At 37.5% G+C, this 26,498-nt stretch overlaps 2 protein-coding genes across 9 annotated transcripts in view; both read left to right on the forward strand.

Moving 5' to 3' along the window:
• Nucleotides 1-2,709, forward strand: part of ADGRG1 (adhesion G protein-coupled receptor G1) — a 78,093-nt gene extending 75,384 nt beyond the window's left edge. For 3 of the 8 annotated variants that reach the window (XM_074198643.1, XM_074198653.1, XM_074198662.1), the window contains exon 14: nucleotides 806-2,702. In XM_074198643.1, the coding sequence (XP_074054744.1) occupies nucleotides 806-933 (128 nt within the window). In that variant the 3' untranslated portion in view covers nucleotides 934-2,702. Of the gene's footprint in view, nucleotides 1-805 lie in introns of all 8 variants that reach the window. The other 5 variants (XM_074198625.1, XM_074198634.1, XM_074198671.1 and 2 more) reach the window with 3 other exon arrangements.
• A 4,732-nt stretch (nucleotides 2,710-7,441) lies between these two features.
• The window catches only part of ADGRG3 (adhesion G protein-coupled receptor G3), a 32,536-nt gene continuing 13,479 nt past the window's right edge, over nucleotides 7,442-26,498 (forward strand). The window contains exons 1-4 of the mRNA XM_074198693.1: nucleotides 7,442-8,126; nucleotides 11,061-11,199; nucleotides 14,412-14,553; nucleotides 15,563-15,709. Of these exons, the coding sequence (XP_074054794.1) occupies nucleotides 8,039-8,126; nucleotides 11,061-11,199; nucleotides 14,412-14,553; nucleotides 15,563-15,709 (516 nt within the window). The 5' untranslated portion in view covers nucleotides 7,442-8,038. The remainder of the gene's footprint in view (nucleotides 8,127-11,060; nucleotides 11,200-14,411; nucleotides 14,554-15,562; nucleotides 15,710-26,498) is intronic.

The following is a 26,498-nucleotide window of genomic DNA, read 5'->3' on the forward strand; positions in this document are numbered from 1 at the left end:
AAACCACTCCAGTATCTTTGGCAAGAAAATTCCAAATAAGATTTTGAAGAGTCAGACATGACTGAACAATTTTTTTGAAGGAGAAAAACACCAATAGTTGGAGGAAAAGTCTCTCATAGGCAGTTGATAAGTAGCATGTACTCTAGGTCTGACCTTGTGGAAGAGAAAGGAGCAGACTTTACAAATCAACTAGTCAATCTACTCATATTGTAGATGAGGAAACTGAGGCCCAAAGGGGATGGGATTTTGCCTAAGTCACCTAGGTACAAGTTGCTAAGTCAAGATTCGAACCATGTCGCTTGAATCCCAACTCAGATGTTCTAAATTTAAGTCTTCTGACTGACTTTTCTTCCTCCCACTTGACATTCCTGGTAGCATGGTGCAATGAAGAACACTTGGCCTACCTTTCCTCATCTGTAAAAGGACGGGATCTGGTTGGTCTCAATGATATTGAAAATTCTTTCTAGCTCTAAATCAATGCTGCTATACCAGGGCTATACCAGGACTCTTTCCATGATACCAGTCCTTTCCATTGAGGACCTTCCGGGGTAGTGAAAAACCTGACTCATACACAGAAGAATCAAATAACCACATAATAAAGCAAATGAGTGATAGGGAATTGTGTAGTTCAGATCATCAATAACAGTTCTAAGGAAGGGGGGATCAGAGCTATCAGCAGCTGGTGTACAGAGGCATTAGGACCCAGCATAAAGACTAGACCTTGAAGATAAGGGTAGGTATGGATGAGTGCCCCACTCCCTCACTCACTCTGTCTCTCTTTCTCTCTGTCTCTCTCCCTTCTCAGGTTTCCTGATCTTTCTCTGGTACTGGTCCATGAAATTCCAGGCCAGGGGCCCCTCCCCTCTGAAGAGCACCTCGGACAGCATCAAGTTACCCATCAATTCTGGTAGCACCTCTGGCAGTCGCATCTAGGCACTGAAGGGACATGCCTGCCCACTCCTGAGAGGAGAAGAAGAGAAAAGGGAAAAAACAGTTTGCCCTTGCCCCTCTCGACTACTTCTCCCACTCTTCATTGCCCTTGGCTCATGTGTGGACTTTTTCAGTCTGTCTCAGTGGACTTTTCATTCAGAGTCCAAATAAATGTTCAGGGGCCGTGTTCCAGAGTCTAGTGGAACAGACCAGTGGGGACCTTCCTCTAGTCCCAGGAGTGATTCCTGCTATGATGACTATAAAAAGGCGGAAAGGCATATGAGGCAACCTAAAGAACGAAAGTCATCGTTGTGTTGGGATGGGGGAAGAAGCTTGAATGGAGTGATGGGAGAAAAGAAATGGGACACTTTCTTGGCTCTGACATTTGTCAGCTGTTCTGTTATTCCACATCAAGGTTAAAGCTTGAGACCAAGCTTCAGACATTCCAACTTAATCTTGGTTCAGCTTTAACCTGGAGAACACACATTTGGTCCATTCTCAGGAGGAACCAAAAGTTGGGTTCTATGAAGCTTCCTAGATTGAACTACTTTTTTCTAAATTTGTTTCGATTTCAGCTCAACGTGTGGGGAAAATATTCCAATGATTAGAGTTACCCCCAATAGAATAGGTTGTCTTGTGAGGTAATAAGTTCCCTATCAGTAGAAGTGTTCAAGTAGAGATCAATGATCAACTATTAGTCATGAATTTTTAGATGTGAATTCTGCCTTGGAGAATCCCCAAGGAACTCAGAGCAGCTACAGAAGGTTTTTGGATTTCTCCAGACCAACGATGACCCAGGACTTTCAGGTCCCAATTCATTCCTTCTTTCCTTTGTCCCAGGAGTGATACCAACAATCTCCTAGCCTGAACCAGTATTTGAGGTTTAGGGGCCAAAATGTCATTCAGTGCTTGGATACTGATAGATCTAGAAAGTTCCTATTATCTTCTGCCCCCTACCCCAACAGCATAGAGTTATGGAACATCCTTCCCTGGGCTCTTCCCCCAACTTCAAAATGAACGGTCTCCATCCAAATCCAAGCCATCACCTTTCCCATTTTCACCCATTATTCTAATGTGAGGAAAACCCAAAATGTTCCATGGCAAGTAGAGAAGAGTGTGTGTGTGGGGGGGTCAGAAATAAGTAGAAGAGATAGAGAATCTTGGGAAGAGCCCAAATGGATAAATTATCCTACTGAGTAGGATTTGAGCTGAAGCGAGAGAGAGAGAGAGAGAGAGAGAGAGAGAGAGAGCGAGCTTGGGGAAGAACGGGCTGTCTACTGCCCTAATTTGGAGACCAGAGCATCAGAGCTGGAAATGGTCCTTAAAGATCATGTAACATAACCCTCTCATTTTCAGCTGGGGAAACTGAGACCCAGAGAAGAGTTTTGATATATGCAAGGTCGAAGTCACGTCTCCATCTTTGCTCTCCTCTATACTATACTATACTATACTATATTGCCTTTTCACAAGACCAGATCTCCCTTCTGAGTCCCTAAGAACTTAGGTTGAGGAACTGCAATCTTGAGCCTCACCTCACCCAGAAGTGACTTCCCTGACCTCTCATCTCCAGTCGATCTACCTTCTTGGGATAACTTTTATTGGTAGTTGTTATACACTGTGTTTGTTGTATATATTTTTTATATTGTACAAATTCTATAGTTTAGATCAAATGCATTCCTTCTTCTGACATTGGCTTATTAAAGGATATTTGTGCTGCCAACCTTTCCAGATGCCTCTGTCTCTCCTCCCAAACCCTACCCCCAACCATACCATCATCGAAAAAAGAATCAGTGCAATCAAATAGGATGCTGAGGTTAGTCTCTCATTTATCACACCACAGGAGAAACAATGGAGGAAGTCTAACAGTCTTGGATCTAGAAAATTGATGCAGATTGGGTGGGGGAAGTGCCAACAGATTTATGACATAGCTTGTCAGTTTTGAAATACATTTGTGTCTCCTGTCAAAAGTTAGATTCTAGCTTTAGAGAAGGTTTTTAGTGAACTGTCTGAAGATTCTGAAGACCTGCAGTTCATATCCCATCTTGGAATCTCAGTGTGTGACCTTGAGAAAGTCAATCTCCCTGGGACTATTTCCTCATCTGTAAGCAGAAGGTATCTTTTGAGCTCTTTCTCCATCTCTAAATCAATGATCCTATGAAAACCATCCTGTTTGTTTTGAAGGTAAAGAAACAGATCTGGTGGGAGGAGGAGGAAGAAGGGGAGAATGACTTGTCCACAGTCACAATTAGCAAAGTTGGTATTTGGACACAGGTCCTCTGCTTTCAAACCATGTTGCCTCTTGGTGAAAGAAGGCAAGAGGGCTAAGGGGATGGGGGAGGCTAATGGCATCCTGTCACCCTCCAGGGTTAAGAATTCTGATTCCCCTCCTAAGTGAGCTTGCTAAGCGAGAGCTGGCCAGTCTGATGATCCTATCTGGGTTCATCTATTGGTAGGCATTAGTGGATAAACTAACTGTTCTTCCTATGAAACAAGGGTCTTCCGAGGACCAAATTTGACAGTGGGAATCTCAGTCATCAGAATCAGGATGATGGCTAAAATATTGTAAAATGATGCCATAGAATATTAGAACTGGAAGCAATTTTCGAGACAGATCATCTCACAACAGGATCAGACAATTTGGAGACGGAATTCCTAAAGATCGCCTGCTTCATTCCTCTTTTACAGATGAGAAAACTAAGGTCTAGAGAAGTCAGATGGATTTCCCCAAGTAATGTAGGGGAAAATGAGAATTCAACACAGGCCCAAATCTAGAGTTAATTCTAGTGCACCACACTAACACCTTCATTTACATGAGGAAATTATGACCCAGATAGGGAAAAAGAGTGGCTCTATGTTCACACCATGAGCTAGCCATGACTAGAAACCAAGCTTTCAGTCTTCTAGTTCAGGGCTCTCAGATCACAATATAGAGGTGGTCTATCATTTTTCCCTGTCACGAGATATCAGATCCCTGCCTGGGTGACTCTCTTAAAAGTAAGAGCCATAACTAAAAGTTTTTCTACCTAGGGTAAAAATAGAATGGGAGTCCATGATGGCATTAGTCTGATAGAGTCTGAGCTAGAATGTGAATTCAATGGATAGAAGAGATGTGCTACCCACCAAAACAGAGAATTCTAGGGCAGAGAGGTCCAGGAGATGGAAAGCACAGCAGAATCTTGGGTGTAGCAACCTAAGCCCAAAGAAGAGCTCAAGGAGAGGCAGAAGGAGAAAGTGTGCCTCCACCTATTTGAATCCTGGATGATAATTCATTCACCTGTTAGTTACAGTATTGGACTTCTACACCAGGAGTCTGATCTCACTCCCCATCCTTGGGCCTAGAATGTCAGCCCTCTATATATAGAGGACTGACCTGCTGCAGATCACTATCCTCTCTTAAGGAAACAATTATCCCACTTAGAGGGTTTCAGAGAAGTGCTTGGGAGGGTGGGCCTGAAGACCACAGACTCATTTAGTTTATGTTTTGAAAGTTTCCAGCTGCTCCTGGACCTCTGGGATAAGAGGTAGCTTGGGGATGGGATAATGGTGGTGCTGGAGGCCACAGCTGTTCCTTCCTGATTCCATTAGTTTATCCCCTACTGTGGCCAAGCTCCATCCTGTTAACAGCTGGGAGTACTTGATGCCAATGAATTAGCCTTTTACAGTAACTGAGACCTTTTGTTCTTCTGATTCTTTTTTCCCCTGAAAAACTCAAATCATTTCAAATGTTGAAGTCTTCACCAAGACTTCCCATAGCCCCTTATTCAAGGATCCCAAAACCCTTTGCAAATTGGCCCACCCAGGCTTCCATATAGACAATTCTGTTTCCTTTTTGGATAAATCAAGATATTACTTTATCAGAAACTCATACATTATCACTGTTTATTGCTTCTCAGGTAACAAGCAGTTCCACCCTAAAAAGGTTCCAGCTATCCCCTAGAGCTATGGACAGGAATTGGGGGCAGGGAAACTTGACTTCCTGGTTTACCATCTTCTATTCCTACTATTCTATTCTATTCTCCATCTGCCAAGTGGCACTGGGTAGCTTCTTCCCCAAGTCTGGATCTCAGATATATAATGGAGTTTTAGGAACAGAATACTGTTCTGTCCAGGCATAGGATCTGGACTGGGTCAGACAGAAGAGATGAGAAGTCAGGGAGGGGCCTGTCATTAGAATGAAGAAAGAGGTTACAGAGGAAATAGAAGGTTATGTTCTGGCCCTTAGGCAGCTTCCAATTTTGTGGAAAAGACTGGACACACAAAATGGTGTTGGTGGGAAACATTAACTGGTAGATATCACCTAAAGGTTGACAGGAAGCACTGGTAGATTAGTAATTGGGCTGGTACCTTATAGTAGTGGGAAATGAAAAGAGATGGCTTTGGAGTCAGAGGACCTGATTTCAAATCTCACTTTTAATACAATATTGAAGTGCAACTAGGGGATGCCATCGTGCTTAGAGTGTTTGATCCCAAGTAGGAAGACTCATATTCATAAATTCAAATATGATCTCAGACACTTACTAGTTGATAAGACACTGGTCATGCCACTTCACCCAGATTGCCTCAGTTTCCTCATCTTTTAAATAAGCTGGAGAAGGAGAAAGCAAATCACTCTATTACCTTCACCAAGAAAACCCCAAATGGGGTCATGAAGAGTCAGACACAATGGAAATAATTGAATAACAAACAATAGGAGGCCTTGGGCAAGTCACTTAAGCAACAAGCATCTACTAAATACCTACTATGTGCTAGATTCATACCATATATGAAATAGTTCTTGCAGTTGAAGAGCTTGTATTCATTTCGAAAAATAGATTTTATTTCTCTTGCTTTATATCACCTAGATTTTCCCATGTATTCTTCCTCTTATCCCTTGCCAGAGAGTCACCCCTTATAACAAAGATTAGTTTTAAAAATAGAGGAAGGATAGAAACAAAAAGGGTTGGGAATTCAGGGAAACCTGGAAGGATTTGCATGAACTGATGCTGAGTGAGATGGGCAGAACCAGAAAAACCTTGTATACCCTAACAGCAACATGGGGGTGATGATCAACCCTGATGGACTTGCTCATTCTATCAGTGCAACAACCAGGGACAATTTGGGGCTATCTGCAATGGAGAATACCATCTGTATCCAGAGAAATAATTATGGACTTTGAACAAAGATCAAAGACTATTACCATCAAATTAGGAAAAAAAAAGTTATATTATTATGTAATTTTACTATCTCATACTTTATTTTTCTTCCTTAAGGTTATGATTTCTCTGTCAACATATTCAACTGAGATCAATGTATAACATGGAAACAATGTAAAGAGCAACAGAATGTCTTCTGTGGGGTGGGGGAGGGAAGCAAGAATGGGGAAAAAATTAAAAAACTCAAAATAAATGAAATCTTTCTTTAAAAAAATAGAGGAAGGGGGAAAATCAACAAAAACCTTCAAAATAATTTGACAGACTATTCAGTGTTTTATATCTGTATCCAGTCCCTCCCCTTCTCTACATAATCCTATCTCTTCTTTGCAGTCAAACCTATTCTTAAAAAGTTTACATTATTCTTATTAGATTTTTCTGGCAATTGTTATTTCCATTTCTATTTTCTAGTCATTGTATATATTTTTTCTTGACTCTACTTTTCACTTTGCACTGATTTGTATGTCTTCCCATGCTTTTGTTTATTCAACACATTCATCTTTTCGTACAGCACAGTGATATTCATTACACATATGTATCATAATTTGTTTATCCATTGCCCCAATTTATAGGCATCTACTTTGTTCCAGTGCTTTCCTACCCTCTCCTAATGCTGTATATGTTGGTGTATATAGGGACTTTTTTCAATGATCTCCTTGGGGTATGTGCCTAGCAGTGGGATATCTGTTTAAAGGTAATTTTAGTCACTTGCATATTTCTAAATTATTTTCCAAAATACTTGTGCTCATTCTCAGCTCCAACAGTAATGCTTGAGTGTGTCTATCTTTCCACAGTCTCTCCAGCATTAGCTATTTCCATCATTGGTGATCTTTGCCAATTTGATAGGTTTGAGAGAAAACCTTAGTATTGTTTTGATTTGTATTTCTCTTATTACTATTGATTTAGAGGATTCTCTCACAGGACTGTAAACAGTTAACAATATTATTATAACAATTATTTGTTCATATCCTTGAACCACTTTTTCCATTAGGGAATAAATTTTAATCTTATGTATTTCTGTTAGTTGTCTATGTATCTTAGATACCAAAGCCTTATTGGAAATATTTGAAACTAAGATGTTTTCCTAATGGACTGCTTTTCTTTTTCTAGATGCATTAATTTTGTTTGTGCAAAAGTCACTTACTCAAAATTATCTATTTGTTTATAATTGCTTTTATTCAATCTTAGGTTGAGAATTCATCTAAGATGCTACATTCTACCAATAAAGACACTGTGTACGTATAAAACAATGAAATCTGCACAATTTAGTTTCCTCATTTGTAAAATTATTGGTTTCTAATGTGCTTTTTTGTTCTAAATCCAATGTTGTGATCTCATCCTGGGTTTATAGGAAAAGTCACCACCTATAATTCTTGAAAGCATACCTGGGACAGAGACCAGAGTCACAGGCCAAAACCAAATATGAAAGCATCTGACTTCCTTTTTGCACATCCTTCCTGGAATCAGATCAGAAAGGCTCTCCAGGATGAAGATGAGTATAGAGTCAGCTTTAGGGGGTCTTATTAGCAGAAAAGTGCTCCTTTCAAGGGCAACTGGGCAACCAAGAAGTTGGAGAAGCTCACAGCTCTTCCCCACCGTCCCAGAAGGAGAAACCCTGGTCTGAGTCCCAGAGGCTCTTTGAACTCCTGGCCCAACCTCTAGGGACCTGCTTAGTCCAGCCCCAACCACAATTTATTCTTACAGCGACTTCCATAACCAGGGTGAAGAGGAGGTCTCAGGAAATGACATAAATATCTGTGTCCTATCTCTCATAACCACCTTGCAGTTACCATCTTTCTTAATAGTGTTACAAAGTCCCACAGGAAGAATAGACAAACAGGAAGTATAAAGAACACTATAGAGACACAGGACAATCACAGGGTCTTGGACAGCTTAGACAGGCATTGGGAGAGGTCTGAATGAGACTGAAACCAGTAATGGGAGAGTCAGTAAACCAACATACACTGGGACCCCGGCTTCTCTGGCTTCTCCTCCTGCCTCAAATGGGTGAGTAGGCCAAATGCTCTTTAATTATTCCTAAGAGCTACCTTTTCTTCTGGTGCTGAATTTTGCAGTCTTAGTCAGATCAATTGGTTCAGACAATTAGGAGACAGAACTAGATTCTCTCCTCCTTCCAAGGAAATGGATGAATGAGTATTGGATTCAGAAGGGAAAAGAGAGCAGAGAATCGGAGTTGGACTGTCATCTGTCAAGCAGATTGGATATCTGTGTAGAAATGATGACTCTACCAAGGTGCGTTATCTGTCTTTTAGGCTCTCTGTCTAGTCCCTGGATTTTGGGCATGTCCTTCAAGGTCTAACTCAAGTCTCACTACCTCCATAAAGCTTTCTCTGACTTAATTTTGCATATTTTTCAACAGAAAGAGTCAACATTTGAATTGCAATTATTATATGTGACATATGTAAGAGGAAGTGTGGCAGGCCATCCTGTCTGTCTTCATCCTCAACTAAACAGTTGGGACCCTAGCAATCAGTATGCATTTATTAATTAAGTGCCAACACCAGAGATCTAATCACATTCTAAAAAGGGGAGGAGGAAGGAAGAGAAAAGATCCTCTCTACTTATCTCTAGAACAGCAAAAGCATTTGCTAGACCCAACAACTAGACAAAAATAAGAGATCCCTTGGGCATCCCCCAAGAGTGCACCCTCCACCAAGGATGATAGGATATACTCACCATACATATACAGAGACAGAGAATGACCCAGGGTTACACATTGGTATGTTGGCCAGTACAAACCACAAAAAAAAATGGAAATTTTAAGGCAATGTAGACTGTCATGTGGGAGTCATATAAGATTCATCAGAGATGATGAGTGGTCTTCACTGAGGGCCTTTACTACTTGTATTCTAAAAACAAAAGATTAAGGGCCTCTGGGTTTAGTACCAAAAGCTCTGAAGGCAGAGAAGAGGGGCTGAATTGCAACTGGCTCCTCACCAATCCTTGAGGGACCTTAAGTAAATCATTTCTCTGGCTTTTGCTTTGTTCTCTTGTAAAATACAGTCATTGATTCAGCAGACTCTGAAGGTCTTTTCCAACTCAAGAAAATGTGTGATTCCTCAGAATCCTCTTATATTTCAAAATAAATATACTAATACATATGTAAAAATACTAATGCCTAATACTAATATATTCATGTCATAATATGTCCTTTGTTCTCCAAGAGAACTATTAACATCAACAGGATGGTGTCTTGACTAGTAAGTGAATTGACTTTAAGTGAATCAGAGCTGTGTAAAGTCACCAGCCTCACTCTCTCCTCCAGGGTCATTGGAATCCAGTGGCAAGACACAGATCATGACAGTTGGAGATGACCCAAGGATATTTATATTTTATTTTCCATCTGTCCCCGCATAGTATGCAGAAAACAAGAGCTAGATGCTAATTGCTCAAATACTGGCTACAAGACATCTAATTAGAACATAATGTAACCTCTGAGTTTCACCATTTCAGTGAAAGGTACTTTCACATCCTTTATCATTACTGTTTCTCATCATACCACTGTGAGGGAGTTTGGGGATAGAGTAAAATTTCTTACATACTTTTAACCAAATCTCTAATTTCTTTGGTATATGGGACTCCTTGTGAGAAACATCTTCTACCAATGCATACTGGTACTCACTCCTAGAGTGGAACGCTGAAAAATTAAGTGATTTATCTAGTCACACATTCAGTATATGTCAAGGGAGGATTTGAACCCAGGTCTTCCTGCTTCTGAGACCAGCTCTCTTTCCAGTACAATAAATTATATGGCATATCATATATGACAGTACATACTGAAAGGCTGATTGGTTGTAATAGGAAAGGAAGGTCAACTTCAATTAATGACTCAGGGAAGATTTCATGGAAGATGGGAGAATTGTTGTTTGTCGAGTCCGGAGGAGGGAACCCAGGCCGACATCAATATGATGCATAAGCTGGTTCGTTTATTGATCATAGGATACATACTTTTATACTCTACATTTACGTAACCAATTACATAAGCGTTTTAGCAAGCATTTATTCACATGCATACCTTGTGTATGTCTTAGGTCATTGTTTTGAGAACTAAACAGTGTTCTGCTAAACAGAGAGAAGATTGTTTTGAGAACCAAACAGTGATTTGATAAACAAAGTGCAGAAGGTAATTATCTCAGAATGCGCTATCTATCTGGGCCTGGGAATGTACCTCCTAGCTCACACATGCAGCTACTCCCTTGTCTAAGCTCTGAAGCACATCTTGCTTGTTAAAGCACATAACTATTTCTGTGTTAACCCTTCCTAGCTCTTAGCCTGGAACACATATGACACAACAGTTGTTGGTGTCAACAACAACAAGAAAGAAGACCCTTGTGACAAATAAGCTAGTCAAACAGAAGGAAAACATTGATTATACCTAAAAATGGGTGTCTCATTCTATATCTTGGTGTCCCAAAAATGGGTGTCTCATTCTATATCTTGGTGTCCCAAAAATGGGTGTCTCATTCTATATCTTGAGTTCATTAGTTGTCTGAGGAGGTGAGAAGAAGGTTTCATTATCAACCTTCTGGAATTATGGATTCATTGATTGTCATATTGACCAGAATTCTCAGATTTTTCAGTTATTGTCCTTTATGATGTTGTCATTATTGTATAATGTTTTTCTCCTGGTTCTATCCACTCCACTTTGTATCAGTTCATACAAGTCTTCCCCAAACCCTCTGAAATCATATCTTTGTGATTTCCGACAGTTCCAAAGTATTCCACAACCTTCATTTACCCTAATATGGTGAGCGATTTCTTCTTTGACAAGAATTCTCCTTAGTTCCATTTGCCACCATAAAAGACCTGCTATTTATATATATATTATATATTTATATATATATATACATATTATGTATATTTATATATATTTATACATGTGAATCCTTTTCCTCTTTCTTTGTGGGTCATGATTTATAGATTTTATGAGGACTGTGGCATTGGAAGAAGACAAGTTCTGCTCTGAAGAAATCTTATATGCGACTACATATGCAGCCTCTCAGTGTTTTCTTTCATGTAACAGAGGTTCTCCAAAGTGTAATCCCAAGAAGATAGAGAGGTGAGAAAAGTCATTTCATTACTCAAAAATGTGAAGAAACCAATGGATGAAATTATTATTCTGGATCTAATTCTCTCTTGAGTAGAGAAAATGGTTTTTCCTTAAACTTTCAAGATACAAAAGATGCTAGGGGGCACACCCGCCTCAAATTATCTGATCTTTACTTATCAGTTTGCATGTCCTGTCCCCAATAGAATATAAGCTTCTTGAGGATAGGATTATTTTTTCATTTCTTTGTATCTCCATCATCTAGCACAATGGCTTACTCATACTAGAATCTTAATAACTGTTAAATTGAATTGATGGTGAGAGTAAAAGTGAGCAATGGAGACAGATGTGAGCAATGGAAACATTAAAGGTACTTTGAGGTTAACAAAAAGTGGATTTTAAAAAAAAAGTGTGTTAATGGAAGAAGAAAAAGATCACAAGAAAAATAGAACCCTAGATCAGACTGGGTGAATGAGGAGAAAGTAAATGACAGTAAGAAGGACAAACTTTCTTCAATTCTTACTTTGCTTCTCTTTTCTAGTAATGATAAGGATAAGAGAGTACTTAGCAACCCTCCAGGGATTCAAGTCACAAAGACTAGCTCAATTACAATCCAGATTATTGAAAGAATTTATAGACAAACTGCTAATGTACCATCAGTTATCTTTTAAAGATTGTGGAGAATAGAGCAGTGATATATGATCTGAAAAGTCTCATCACAACTGTACAAACAAAATAATCTACAAATATGGATTATTGAAAAATGGTAAAAAATCAATCTTAAAGGTATAGCTCATAAGAATTTAGAAAGGGAAGTAGTGATATATTTTTTCCAATATATTTTCCCAGAAAAGACCAGACAGTATTATTAAGCCAGTAGCTCAGGGAAATGTTAGACTTAGGCAAAACATTTAGCAAAATATCCCATAGTCCTCCTGTGAAAAGAAGTAAACTAGATGATAATTTGGTTAAGTTCATTCAGAACTGATTGAATTTCTAGATCTAATCAAAGAATACTCCATAATAGTTCCATTTTGCTGGGGAAGTAGGTCTTCAGTCTTCATCTTTATGCTACTAAATATTTTTATCAATGAATATAGCTGTGGTAATTATAAATCTTGCAGAGGACACACAAAACCAAGGGAAATGGCTAGCATACTGGATGATAAAATTGGGATCCAAAAGAGCCTTGACAGATTAGAATGACAGGCACTATAGAATATAACATTTCATTGTAATCAATGAAAAGACTCAAACTTGAGTCCAAAAAATGGAAAACAGTGATTGACATAAAAAATATTGAAAATTTTGGTAGATCAATGTAATGGATCAAAAAAGCAATTGATCTTAGACTGCCCTGAAAAGGGGATTATGTCTAGAATGAAGATGACCATGTAACTTGCCCTAGTAATCACTATTTTGGGCAGAAGTACCAATATCCGATCCACAGTTGCACATGGTCCATAATTGGGAAATATCTAACAAAAATAAATAAAAATGCAATAAAGCATAGGTAATATTAATATGTGGTTTTCTAAGTCAATATGGATACCACAGGGAATCTTAGGTACTATTTCTATTTGAATTTGATGACACTGATCTAGAGTTTTGTGCACACTTCTGTGTAACACATTTTAGGAAGTCTGTTGATAAACTAAAGATCATTCAGAGAAGAAGAGGTAATGAAGACAGAAAGGAAAATGGAGACCATGCCATGGTCCAGGTTTGGCTAAAGGAGCTAGTGATGAAAAGACTGAGGGATCCATGACAGCTGTTTTCAAGTCTTTGTTAACCTTCTTGGGGAAGACAGATTAGTTCTAGAGAGAAGGGCTAGGAACAATGGGTAGAAATTGGAAATTTAGGTTCATAAGTTCATTATTCCAGAGCTAGAAGGAACCATGGCAGTCATCTGGTGTAATCTCTTCTTTTTACAAATGAGTGAGTTGAGGCCCAGAGAAATTGGGTGATCTGCCATCCTCTTTTAACTGCAAAGTCAATATTCAGTCCATTGCACAATGAGGTAAGGACAAAATTTCTAATGTTGGAGTCAACCCACAGTAGAATCAGTTGTTCTCACTTGGAACATAAGCTGGAGATTGGTTTATTGAAGAAGTTATACAGACCAAATTCCATTTGAATTAATGATCTTCTGAAGTCCCTTCAACTCTGAGATTTAATTTCTCTTTCTGTCTTTGTCTCTGTCTCTCTGTCTCTGTCTGACTCTCTCTCTCTCTCTCTCTCTCTCTCTCTCTCTCTCTCTCTCTCTCTCTCTCTCTCTCTCTCTGTCTCTTTCCCTCACTCTCTCAGCAATCATTAAACACCTAAAATGTGCAAGACCCTATGCTAACTACTGGAGATACAAAGGAGTAAAATGATCCTTGACCTCAAGGAGTTAAATTCTAATGAGGAAATAACATATTAAATAACTAGATATAAATATATAAGATATATACAGAGTAGAGTGGAGGAAATCTCAGTAGGGAAGATATTATCAGTTAGGAAAAGCAGGAAAGAGTTTCTGCAGAAGATGAGATTGCAGTGTGGTTCTGAACTAGGTTAAAAAAAATGGGAGACGATCCAGTTTGGAAATGAGTAGTAGTGACTGAGCCTTATTTGCACTTGGGATAATCAAACACCGTCTTTTCCCCATTTCCATAATAGAAAAGTTTTGGTGCATTTATGTATTGTTCTCTTCATTTGAACCTAAGCTCCTAAAATAGGAGATTGTGAGGAAGACCTTGGAAGATTGAGTCAGAAGCAAGATGGATTCCAGAAACCCACAGCTAGAAAAACTGATTAGAATACTTGGTGAAAGATGGGAAAGTCCTAACAATGTTAGTACCAGAATCTCACAATGTAAGAATCCCCACTCATTATGCCCACCCTTACACACACACACACACACACACACACACACACACACACACACACACAAACAATCTCTCTCTCTCTCTCTCTCTCTCTCTCTCTCTCTCTCTCTCTCTCTCCTCTCTCCCTCCCTGTTAGGAATATTTTATTTTCTGGAAGTCTCTGATTATCTCACACATCTTCTGGATAGTAGCCTATGGCTATGAGTCAGGAACAGAATGAGTTTTAGTCATTTACTTCCAAGTTTCTATGTCCATACAGAAGCACAGGAGAAAGCCTGAGCAAATTTAAGGTTAGAATTGAGTCAGTCTGGAGGACTTCCCGACTTCCAGTCCAATGTCCATTCCCCTCTGTAGATACTGGATAAAGAAGCTGGATGAATTGACTAAAGAAAATTCACCACTGCCTGTTTTGAATGAGGACACAGTGAAGGCGATCATCCAGGATGTCCCTCTCAACACTTCTGAAGACCTCTTCTTTTCCATCTCACCCTCTCAGGTGAATGGTCCCCTACTCCCTAGTCTCCTATCCCCCCATCAATACCCTTTGGGATAACCAAGACTCTCATGAATGATGTCATCTCTCTGGCTAAGTTCTTCCCCAGCATTGAACCTCCCTTTCAGTACACTTTCACTCAAGTTAACCCTTCCCAAATGTTATCTATTTCATGAAGGGCTAGATTTGGCCCTATGTCTCCCCTCCCCTGTGAGGGCAGAGAGATACAGAACACAGAGATTGAATCATAGTGATTAGAGGAAGGGAACTCAGAGTTTATCTAGTCAGGGGTTCTTAACCTGAAGTCCACAGAAAAATTTCAGGGGGGATCTGTGAAACTGAATAAGGAAAAAAAGAACATTTTTATTCTTACTGCCTAACTAAAATTTAGTATTTCTTTCAATTATTTTTAAAAATGGCTTGAGAAGGTATTCATCAATTTCCCCAGCTTACCAATGGTTCTAGGTTAGAGCCCATGATCTAGACCAACTCTCCTTCCCCCACTTTACAGATGGAGAAACTTATTAGATAAACTGACTTGCCCAAGGTCATTTGGTGAGTCTCAGTTTGTGGAATTGGACCTCATTCTTCTGATTCCAAATCTCATGCCCTTTCCAGTAGATCACATTTGGGTTTTTTTTTTTTTGCAAGGCTTTTCCAAGTTCACACAGCTATGTAATTATTAAGTGTCTGAGGTCAGATTTGAACTCACGTCCTCCTGATTCCAGGGCTGATGCTTTATCCGCTGTGCCACCTAGCTACCCCTACATAGACCACATTGTCCCTAAATCAAGGCAATTTGATTTGTTCAAGGAAACATAATAAGTTAGAGGCAGACCAGGAGCAGGATTTCTAGACCTTATACTATGCTCTAGAGGTTAGAGCTTTCCTTAACTCTCTCAAGATTAATCTCTCTCCCATAAGATGTTCCAGTCTCTTCATCTGATTCATGAGACCAGTAGGGCCCCTGAGTCCTCTGGTGAAGGGAAAGATGATTAGATTGGAATTGCAGGTGCCAGTGAAGCTGCCTGGGAATGAGATGGAAGCATCTGACAGAGTCCATCTCCCCAGAAGTCTATTTGAAAACCTGAAGTCAAACATGAGCTCCACCCGAGTCATTATAATGATCATCAACATTGGAGAAGGGGAACCATTCAAGGTGAGGAGTAACCTTCATTGAGATGGGGGAGGTGGGTGTAAGAGTTGAAAGATCCAGCTTTTCTCATTCTTTCTTCCTTCCTCTAACCACCTCATTGTTGCTGTTATTGAATCATTTCAGACATGTCTGAAACTTTGTGACCCCATTTGGGATTATGGGGCTAACCTGGGAATCAAATGGTAGTCAAAGTCACCAAGCACTTATTAAGTACCTACTATGAGGCAGATGCTTGCTAATCTATTGGAATACCAAGAAAGACCAAAAAAAAAAGTTTTGCTCTCAAGGAGTATGAAATGTACAAATAATACTGATGATGATGATGTCCTTCATTCTTGAATAAGATCATGCTGTCAGGGAGGTGATGTCATGAAAATAAATTTGATTTGAGTCGGGGGTGAGATGCTGAGTCACCATTCTCACTTTCTTCTCTGAAGTCATCTGAATCCAGTGGCCAAATATTAAATAGGAAGACTGGAAATGGCCCTGATTGTGAGGCAATCAGGATTAAGTGACCTGCCCAAAGTCACACAGCTTGTAAGAGTCAAGTGTCTGAGGCCAGATTTGGACTCAGGTCCTCCAGATTTCAGGGCTGGTGCTCTATCTACTACACCATTATTAGAAACAAAATATATACAGGATAAATTGAGAAAAGACTCTAGCATTAGTGCGAATTAGGAAAGTCTTCCTGCAGATGGTGGGATTTTTGTTGTTGCTGCTGTTGTTGTTGTGGCTTGTCCTTCATTCTCAATGGGATCCAGGAAAGTCAGAAACTGAAAGTGATGAGGGAAGAGAATTACAGGCATGGGGAACAGTTAGTGAAGATGACTGGAGTCAGGAGATGGTATACCCGCTGGGTAAGGAGGACAATGTCACTAGATGGCAAAGTTTATAGAGTGTGAGGAGAAAAATAAGATGTAAGAAGACTGGAAAATCAGAAAGGGGCTAGGTTCTAAGAGATACACAGAAGATTTAAAACTGAGCCTGGAAGTTATAGAGAACCCTTAGAATTTGTTGAGCGGGTAGATGATGTGGTCAAATTTATGGTTCAGGAAGTTCAGGATGGCAGCTGAGTGGAGAATAAACTGAAGTGGAAAGAGAAGGCAGAATCTGAGTTTCTAAAAATTTTTTTGAATTATATACTAAAAAAACATAAAATAAAAGTAATCAAAGAAGTATGCAAATATACAGAATATGGAATAAAATCTCACATAAAACCCAAGGAATAGCAAGACACAAGCTAATAAAACATGCATTTGTTCTTTCTCCCTTTTGGTCTGTCTGAAGTTTCATGGTCAATGACACTGATTTGGTTAAAGGAATTAGTTAAAATAGGAAGCCACCAGATGGACTCTGCACACCTTCCTGTCTCCTATGTACCACACACCAGGTGAGCCCCATTGCCACCAGGAGTCTCATTTCTGGGGTCTTAAGCCTACATGCTAAGCAAAAATTAACCTTTAAAGGTACTTTGAGAACGATCTCTTCATTTTACTTGTCCTGGGTAGGTTATATAAAGTTTTTTTAATCCTGAAGGAGAAAGGGAGCCACTGGAGTTCACTGAGTAGGGGTATGACATTGGCAGACCTGTACTTTGGAAAGATCACTTTGTCAACTGAGTGAACAATATACTGGAACGGAGAGGCATTTGTGACAGGCAGATCCACCAGCAGACTTTTGTAATAGCTGAGGTTTGATGCAATGGGGACTTGCACCAGGGTGATAGCAGAATTGGAAAAGAGAATGAGACATATGCAAGAGATGTTACAGCAATAAAATTGACAGAATTTGGCAACAGATTCGCTATGGGGCAATGAGAAAGACTGGGAAGAGCTTAAGATGACATTACATTTAAATTCTCAGATTTTTAGAACCTGGAAAATTGAGTCCCTCCAAAAGTAATTGAGAATTTTGGAAAAGAGGAGTTTTTGAAGAGAAATATGATGAATTCAGTTCTGGACACACTAACTTTAAGATGCTTACAAAACATTCAGCTCAATATGTCCAGTAGGATAAAAAGGGGAGGAAGGTATCTAGTGAGTTCTCTATATCAATGAATTCAAAGGGGGTTGGTCCCTCCCATTGTATTTTGTCAGATTATTTTCCAAAATACTTTTGTCAAACTACTATTCCAGCACTAGTGGATTCAAGATTCTTCCCAGTAGCCCCACCAGCATAGAATGCATGATTTGTATTTCTTTGATTATGGGACATTTAAGCATCTTTTCATGAGTGGTTTTTTGTAATTCCTCCTAGAAAAATTGTATGTTTGTGAGTCCATTGGGAAAGAGTGTATCATCATATATGTATATTATATATATTTAAATATACATATTTATATATAACAGATATAAAAACTATATATACAAATGTTATATATACATAGACATATTTGTACACAGACATATATACATATATGGATACATAAAGATGTCTATAACCTAATGACTTTGGCCTTGAAAATAACAATCAAATTAAATACATATTAATCTTTAGAATTTGTCCTAATAAGGTACAATTGTTAGTCTCCAGAGTTTGACGTCAAAAAAGCAAAACAGGATTAGGTTCACATGCACATTTATTTCTCTAAGCTTGCAGATTATAGAGGAATGCATGGGGGCAGCTAGAAAACGGAACCCTCAAAATGGAGTCTTGGCAAGGGGGTTTTATACAATCTCACTATCAGAAGGCAGGATCTGAAAAGTTACTTCTGATTTTGTCCATCAAAGAAGCAACACTCAACCCATAGGATGGGGGATGTATATCAGATACGTCTCCAAGGAGATATGTCCAGGAGGACAAGCCAGGAGAAGTGGCTTCTCCCAAACTCAGGATCTTTGTGCATTATCAGTTATACTAAGACCTCCACAAAGCAATAAATTATGCTAAGACTTCCACAAAACAATGTAAATTTTTCTTCTCCAGAATGGTGCCACCCAGTGACCATTAATGGGAATTAGAGATAGATTAGATACATACATACATACATACATACACACTTATGTAAATAAATGTTTAAATGTATACACTTATACATATATATGTAATAGTTTTTTTAATTGATCTGTTTGGTAATCTATTCATTGCTGTCAATGGTTTTATTCCCCCGATCTTTCTTTTTCCGCTATGGAAATTCCTTTTATCTTTTGCAAAATCAAACCCATCAGTTTAATCGACAATCATTCCCTCCGAGAAAAATATGACATTATTATTTCTTCCAGATTTTAATTATTTGCTTATACTTTTATGGATTACTCAGCATCTATCTTGAGATTTGAATCTCAAGCCTTTATTTGCCACTAAATTTTTCCAACAATTTTTTTTAAATGACAATTCAGCATTCCTGGGATTTTTCAACACAATCCTTATCACCTACTTTGGTTTTCATTTATTTTTTTTCTTTTTTCTGCTCTATTAATCTGTTTTGTGATTTTTTACCACTACCAGAAATTTTTCATATTAATTACTTTAAAAGTGTGTTTAGAAATCTGGCCACTCTTGTTTCTTTGCAGGTTTTTCTTTCCTATTCTTATTGTCTTGTTTGTTTTCCCATACAAATGCTATGTTTGATTCTATGAAATAACCTATTATTAGCAAGATTGACTTTACATTAGATCCATGGGTTAGTTTGGGAAGTATTGGCAGTTTCACTAATCTGAACAAGAAATAATGCTCCATATTTTAAGTTCTCTGATTTCCATCAACAATCATTTTTAAGTTGTCATCATATGCCTTACATTTTGCTAAATTTTGATAGATTACCATTGCTAAGCATGCTAAATTTAATGACTTTCACTCATTTCTTCATCCCTCTTATTCTCCCTGAAGTATCTCACTCTTTTTTCTGACACTGCTTTTAAAAAAACTTTTTAAAGTATCTAATTCCAATCTTCTTGTGAATATTCTTTTATTTTTCTTCCCTAGGTTTTCATGATATATCTCCAATCTGGTTCTTGTCTTACTTTTCTGGACAATCTTTCCTAGTGTCTTGACAGAATCCATCATCCAAGTCTCACTATGAATGGATAGGTGGAGCCTAGGGATCTGTTTTGGACTTTCTCCTCTTCTCTTCCAATAAAATCTCTCTTGTATTCTTATCTGCTGTCATGGACTCAATTATCATCTCTAGAGGCAGATGAGAAATGGGCTTTCCATTTCATTGCCTTAACAAAGAATATTTCTTTATTGGTGTGTTGTGATTATTGGCAGTAGTGTAAAGGCAGGCAGATCATTTTTCTGTTATCTTATCTCATTACTTTACACAAGTCATTTATTATCCTCATTGATTTTTTTTATCATTAAGGGTCATGGTATACAATCAGTTTTTTTTAAATTGCTCCATTGATTTCATCCATGTAATGTACTCCTAGGAAGGCACTTTCTCTGCCAATACAGATCAGCACCATAAATTATAGTCTTAGAGAACTGCCCATACCAAGAGGCTAAGTGACTTATCTAGGACCACTCATCCAGTACAAATCAGGATCAGGATATGGTTCTTCCAGCTCTCTGTCTGCCACACTCTACTCCTGAACAAAGAAGTTATGTGTAAATAGAGTGAGATAGAGTCTTATATAGAACCTCTTATTCCTCTAATTCCTTTTGCAAGTTTACTGCTACTTCTAAGATTTTTAGAAGTATTAAGGGTAGTCATCACAGCTTTATATTTTTAAAGTCTCATTCTTTTTAATGCAAGTTTACTTTTTCCAATTACATACAAAGATAGTTTTCAACATTCACCTTTTTGTAAGGTTTTGAGTTCTACATTTTTCTACCTCCCTCCCTTCTCTCCCTCCTCCCCCTGTTAGTTGGTAATCTAATATAGGTTACATAATATACAATCATATTTCCATATTAGTCATGTTGTGAAAGAGGAATAAGAACAAAAGGGAAAAAAACATGAGAAAAAGAAAAAACATAAAATAAGTTTTAAAAAGTGAAAATAATATGCTGTGGTTTTCATTCACACGCCACAGTTTTTTCTCTGGATGTGAATGGCATTTTCCACCACAAATCTTTTATATTTGTCTTTTATTTTTGTACTGCTGAGAGGGGCTAAGTCCATCATAGTTGATCATCATGCAGTGTTGCTGTCAATATGTACAATGTTCTCCTGGTTCTGCTCATTAAAGTTTCATTCCTAAAATGTTGATGTTTGAAATATAAATTCTTTATCTCCCCTATCTTTCAGAGCCAAACTCCTAGAGAAGAATCAATCAATCTTTATAAAGCATCTGTTATGTGCTAGGCAATGTGCTTAGAGTTGGGGACGCAAAAAGAGGGAAAAGATAGTTACTGCCTTCAAGAAACTTACTATCTAAAGGAAGAGACAGGAAGCGTCTAAAATTCACTGCCTCTGTAGCCTCATCTTCCACTCTCTTCTCAACTCATTGTGGTCTCATTTCCAGCCCCAAAATTTTAAGCTTCTTTTAACTGCCAACTAAAATCTTAATCTTCTGCAAGAAGTCTTTCCTGACATTTTTAAATTTCTTCTACCTTCCCTCCCTTATTTCTTATTTATGCTGTCTATAGATTGTTTGATATAGTTATTTGCTTTTTGCCTCCCCCAATTAGATTGGAAGCTCCTTGAGAATAGGGGCTTCCTTTTGCCTCTTTTTGTATCCTCAGGGTTAGGACAGTATCTGACACACAGTAAGTTCTTAAAAAATGTTGGACGACTGATTGACCAACTGGCTGACTCCCACTGTATCTTTCTTTCTTTTTTTGCAAGGCAATGGGGTTAAGTGACTTGCCCAAGGCCACACAGCTAGGTAATTAAGTGTTTGAGGATGGATTTAAACTCAGGACCTCCTGACTCCAGGACTGGTGCTCTATCCACTGGGTCACCTAACTGCCATTCCACTATCTTTCTAAGATAAATTACCATTACTATCCATGTTAATTCAATGACCTTTACTCAGTTCTTCAACCCTCTTGTTCTCCCTAAAGTATTTGATACTTTTTTTCTGACACTGTTTATTAAAAAAATGTTTAAAACATCTGATTCCTATCTTCTTGTGGATATTCTCTCATCCTTCCTCCCTAGGTTTCATGACATACAACTGGCTTCTTTTTCTTACTTTTCTGTACAATCTTTCCTAGGGTTTTTGGCAAGATCCATCATCCAGGTCTCATTGCCTATGCTTAGGTGGAACCCAGACTTCTATTCTGGACTTTCTCCCCTTCTCTTCCTACAAAATCTTTCTTCTATTCTTAATAACTTTCATGGACTCAATTATCATCTCTAGAGGCAGATGGTAGGCAAATGGGCTTCTCAGACCTAGACCTGGTATCAGGAAGATTCAATTAAGGTCAGTTCTTGCCTTAAAGAATCAACTAGTTGGTGACCCTAAGCCCATCATTCCCTCTCAGCCTCAGTTTCTTCAATCGTAATATTTGGTTAATAGTGCCTATGTCCCAGTACTGTTGTGAGAATAAAGTGAAATGTTTGTAAAGCACTTTTTAAACCTCAAAGCATTGTGTAAATGTTTGTTATCACTATTCTATGCAGGTGTCTACTAAATGTAGATATTCAGATCTCATTTCTCTCTGGAGCTGGATTCCCACATCACCAAAAGGCAGCTGTCCAAAAGCCATCTTGATCTCAGCATATCTCAAAACAGACTCCATTTTCTTTCTTACCCTACTGTGTGGAGTAACGTTATCCTAAAAGAAATTCTCAGAGATTGATTCTAAACAAAAGAAAGTTGTTTATTTACGAGAGAGAGAGAGAGAGAGAGCACACTCACAAAGTACAAGTTTAGCTTTTATAATTTCTAACTACAGTTCCTCCCCCCACCTTCTCTCTAACCTCCTTCCCCTTCAGTCCATTGGCTGGATTTTTTGGCAGGAAGAGGTACACTCTATTCACAGAAATCTATCCTAACAACAGATACAAGGAAATGAATGTAATATTTTCTTGCCGGATAGTGGGGTGACTGGATCCTAATGACCTCATATAATTGATTTTGACTAAGAATAGGAAAAATAATAACAAAGTTCTTGTGGTCATGATGTTGTGCCAGTCTTATTGAAAAAAAGCAGGATATCCTGGGTCTCTTGGAATGCAAGGTTTTTCTTCATCTAAACACTTCTTTAACCCTGAGGACTTCACCAGAAATTTTCCACAGAAATGTTCCATACAATCCCTCCACTTATTTAAAAAGAAACCATACATGTATATATGGTATCTGAAGTGCTCTCACACTATCCTTGATATATCTTTTTAGAATCCCCTGACTAAACAACCCATACACACACACACACACACACACACACACACACACACACACACACACATACAGTCACAAGATGGAGGAAGATGAACTGGTCTGGTCTCTCTCTATTTTCCTGGAGACATTAAATATCCTTCTGTATATTCAGAGTCCATTCCACAAAAATTCTCTCCAGTTTGGATGTCTTATTGAGATCTTCTCTTCTGGTAAAGGAACTTCTTAACACAATATCTTATCAAATTTAGACTCATGTTTTCATCATTAGATAATAAAATTCTGGAGCTATTCCAATTTAGATTTTGCCTTAATATATACATTAGATGATCATCATAGTACAAAGAGTGTCCAACAGGTGATATATAGACAGTCTTAACCCCTTGTTCTTTATTAAAATAATAATTCAAGCATCTTGAACTAAAATGAATTTTTCATTCTTCCCAAAATGTCTCTAAATATTCTATATAGGTGATTCTTCTGATATACTCAACTGACTTACATTTCTTTCCTTAAAGTAGAATTTGAAACTGCTATTACACAGAATTATGTCTTGAGATTATGAATCTTTTTATTCTTTTTGCCAAAAATATCTTTTCTAACATGGAAAAATCAAGGGATCTTAATTCTGGTCAATAAATAGGTCCAACAGCAGAAGTTAAAACCACACACTAGAATATCTAGCTAGTAAAACTCTAACCTAAAATTTCTATATCAGATTTACTATATAGATCCAGGACATCAAAGGAAAATTCATTTATAGATATAATTTTGAGTGTCAGTTTCCAAGCAGAAGTCATGTGGGTAGTCAAATGCTTAAGCCAAGTTTAAGATTTATCTGGTGAGACATTATTCAAATGTCATATTGGGGAAAGTCAAGCTAGAAAAGTCAGAAAAGGTCCACCTCAGGCTGCACTGAAAAGCAGCCCCTTCAACCTTTTTATCCAAACCTCCACTGGGCTTCCAGGATGCAAAAGAATATTGACCAAACAGCACTTCCTTTGCTGATCAATCAATCAGCCCCTTTCCCTACACATATATCTACTCTGAACATCCTTGTCATCAGAATACACTAAATAAGGTTATTTTATAAACTTATTCAAAAAGCAGTCAAGCTCTCCCAGCATCTGGAGCATTAATTGAAGTATTACACAATAGATAAACACTTCCTGTGGCTAGAGGGTAATTTCCAGTATTCTCACATAGCAATTAACCAGAGATTGTCACAGAAAAATCTCAAATTATTATCATTATTTTATTTCCCATGTTAATTGGTTGCTTTTACTTCAAACAACTTCAAACAACCACAGTTTTGAGATAAATATATTTCCACAATAATCCCAATTTACATAAATATAATATATATAAATAATTGACAAGTTCTTATGTAAACAATTCTTTATAATAAACCTGTTTAATTATTAGCCTGTTTGAAACACAAATCATTACTTTCAGAATTCTTTCAAACCATTAGAACATCTTAGGGATTTTAAATTTTCAACATGTGTTATTAATTCCAAATGTAACAAAAGAGTAATAAGAGTAATAGATTAATTGCTGGATTTTACAAAACAATCTTTCCATTATTACATTTATACCTAGACCTACAGATCTAGAGTAAGGTCCAACATATCATTTAAAAATTTCATGGAATTCAGAGGGTCATAACTTCTGATATTTTCCCTCATTACTCCTACAAAGCAATCAGTTATTAATTCTAGGCTTTGACATCATTATAGTAAAATAGTTTATATTTTCAAAAGTACATCACATAATTTTTCAGCATCTTACTCATCAGTAAGTTACCTAACTAAGGTTACATAATTTTCAATTTCCCAATCATTTTCAAAGCCCCTCACAGTTATTTGATATTATTGGAAAGGGTGTCTTGCAGTTAAGATGTATTTCCAAATCTCTTATATACCATTCTTCTGAGTTTTCCATTTTGCTTCTTTAAAATTGAACAAAAGATTTCCATGCTGCCATCTTTCTCTTAGAGCAAAACAGAACAACAGGTTCTCTTAAAGTTAACCTTATAACTAAATATCTGTTACATATAAATTTCTTTCACATCTCTGTTTCAAAAGCTTATTTACCTCTTATTCCAGAGAAACTTCTATTATTCTCCACAAATTTACTCTTATTCATATAATAATTTTAAAACTCCAGTGTAAACTTTTTTACCCATGTCAGTGTTGCATTTACATATACATTTTCCTCTTCTTAAATAACAGATTTTAACTAGGCTACTTTGATGTTACATATAAATATTTCCTTTCATAAATATGAAATGGAAAACAATGCTTTTCACCAACTCTCTGGGTCAAAAAGGCCTTGAGAGATATAACATGCTGGCAAGGTATCCTCTAGTTTTCTCATAACAAATCTTTACAAATGTGATAGATGAAACTTCAATCCATTCATTGTTTGTTATTACAGCACAATTTTAAATTCTCAGAAAGTTTAGTTATAATCTGTTCTTATACAAAGTTTACTAATTATATATATTTCAAATTCATGTATACTCCCTTTATTCCCTAGAACATCTGTTATGCAAATGTTTCTAAAAATCCCTTATGATTACAAGAGTTTCTTTATACTTCTCTTGTCATATAAAATCCAAAACTTACGAATTCCATAAATTCCAAATAACATTAAATTATTTTTATTTTCAAAACCTAAAAGCTTGCAAATTCTTTTTATCTTTATCAGTACAATTCTAACTTCTCAGTGCTCTAACTTAAAAGAGCTTTTATCCTTACTGATCAACATTTCTTTTTTTCTTAGGTTTTTGGGGTTTTTTGCAAGGCAAATGGGGTTAAGTGGCTTGTCCAAGGCCACACAGCTAGGTAAATATTAAGTGTCTGAGGCCAGATTTGAACTCAGGTCCTCCTGACTCCAGGGCTGGTGCTCTATCCACTGCACCACCTAGCCCCGCCTCAATATTTCTTAATGTTAGAACATCTAGGAATATTACCTTACCATAATCAAAATTGTACATCTTTACATACCCCTTAATTCAGGTATATGTATTTTCAAATTACTTTGTACAGAAGATTAGCCCATTATATAATTATCTAATTGAAGTAGCAGTAACTCAAAAAAATTAACATTTATCTAGCAATTGCTTTCATATCAAACTTCTCATATTATGGGGCTTGTTACTCTCCAATCAATTCACTGCCATATATTTCAAAAGTGGCAGTCTAATGCAATTTTCAAATTACCTCCAACTTTATTTAAAAACACATATCTCCATTTAGGCTCTCTATGCTTTTTCTTTCCTTACACTGATTTTCTTTCCCTTACACTTTACACTCCCAAAATTCATCTTTTATTTATATAAAGTCAAACCTACTCAGACTTTCTTCTGCATGCTTTAATCAAGTTCCAGACTTCACAAATAGTTCAAAAACTTCAACTTTTCTCTATAGGTCTTTTATTTTTTTCCTTGAAACACTTTTTTATTCTCTTCTCAATTCTTTCAGAACCTATTACTCAGACTGAACTACTTACATTTTCCCTTAATATACTATTCCACTATTCTTTTCCATTAACTCTTT

The sequence above is a fragment of the Macrotis lagotis genome, chromosome 1 (assembly GCF_037893015.1).
Source record: "Macrotis lagotis isolate mMagLag1 chromosome 1, bilby.v1.9.chrom.fasta, whole genome shotgun sequence".
In the NCBI taxonomy this organism is placed as follows: domain Eukaryota; kingdom Metazoa; phylum Chordata; class Mammalia; order Peramelemorphia; family Peramelidae; genus Macrotis; species Macrotis lagotis.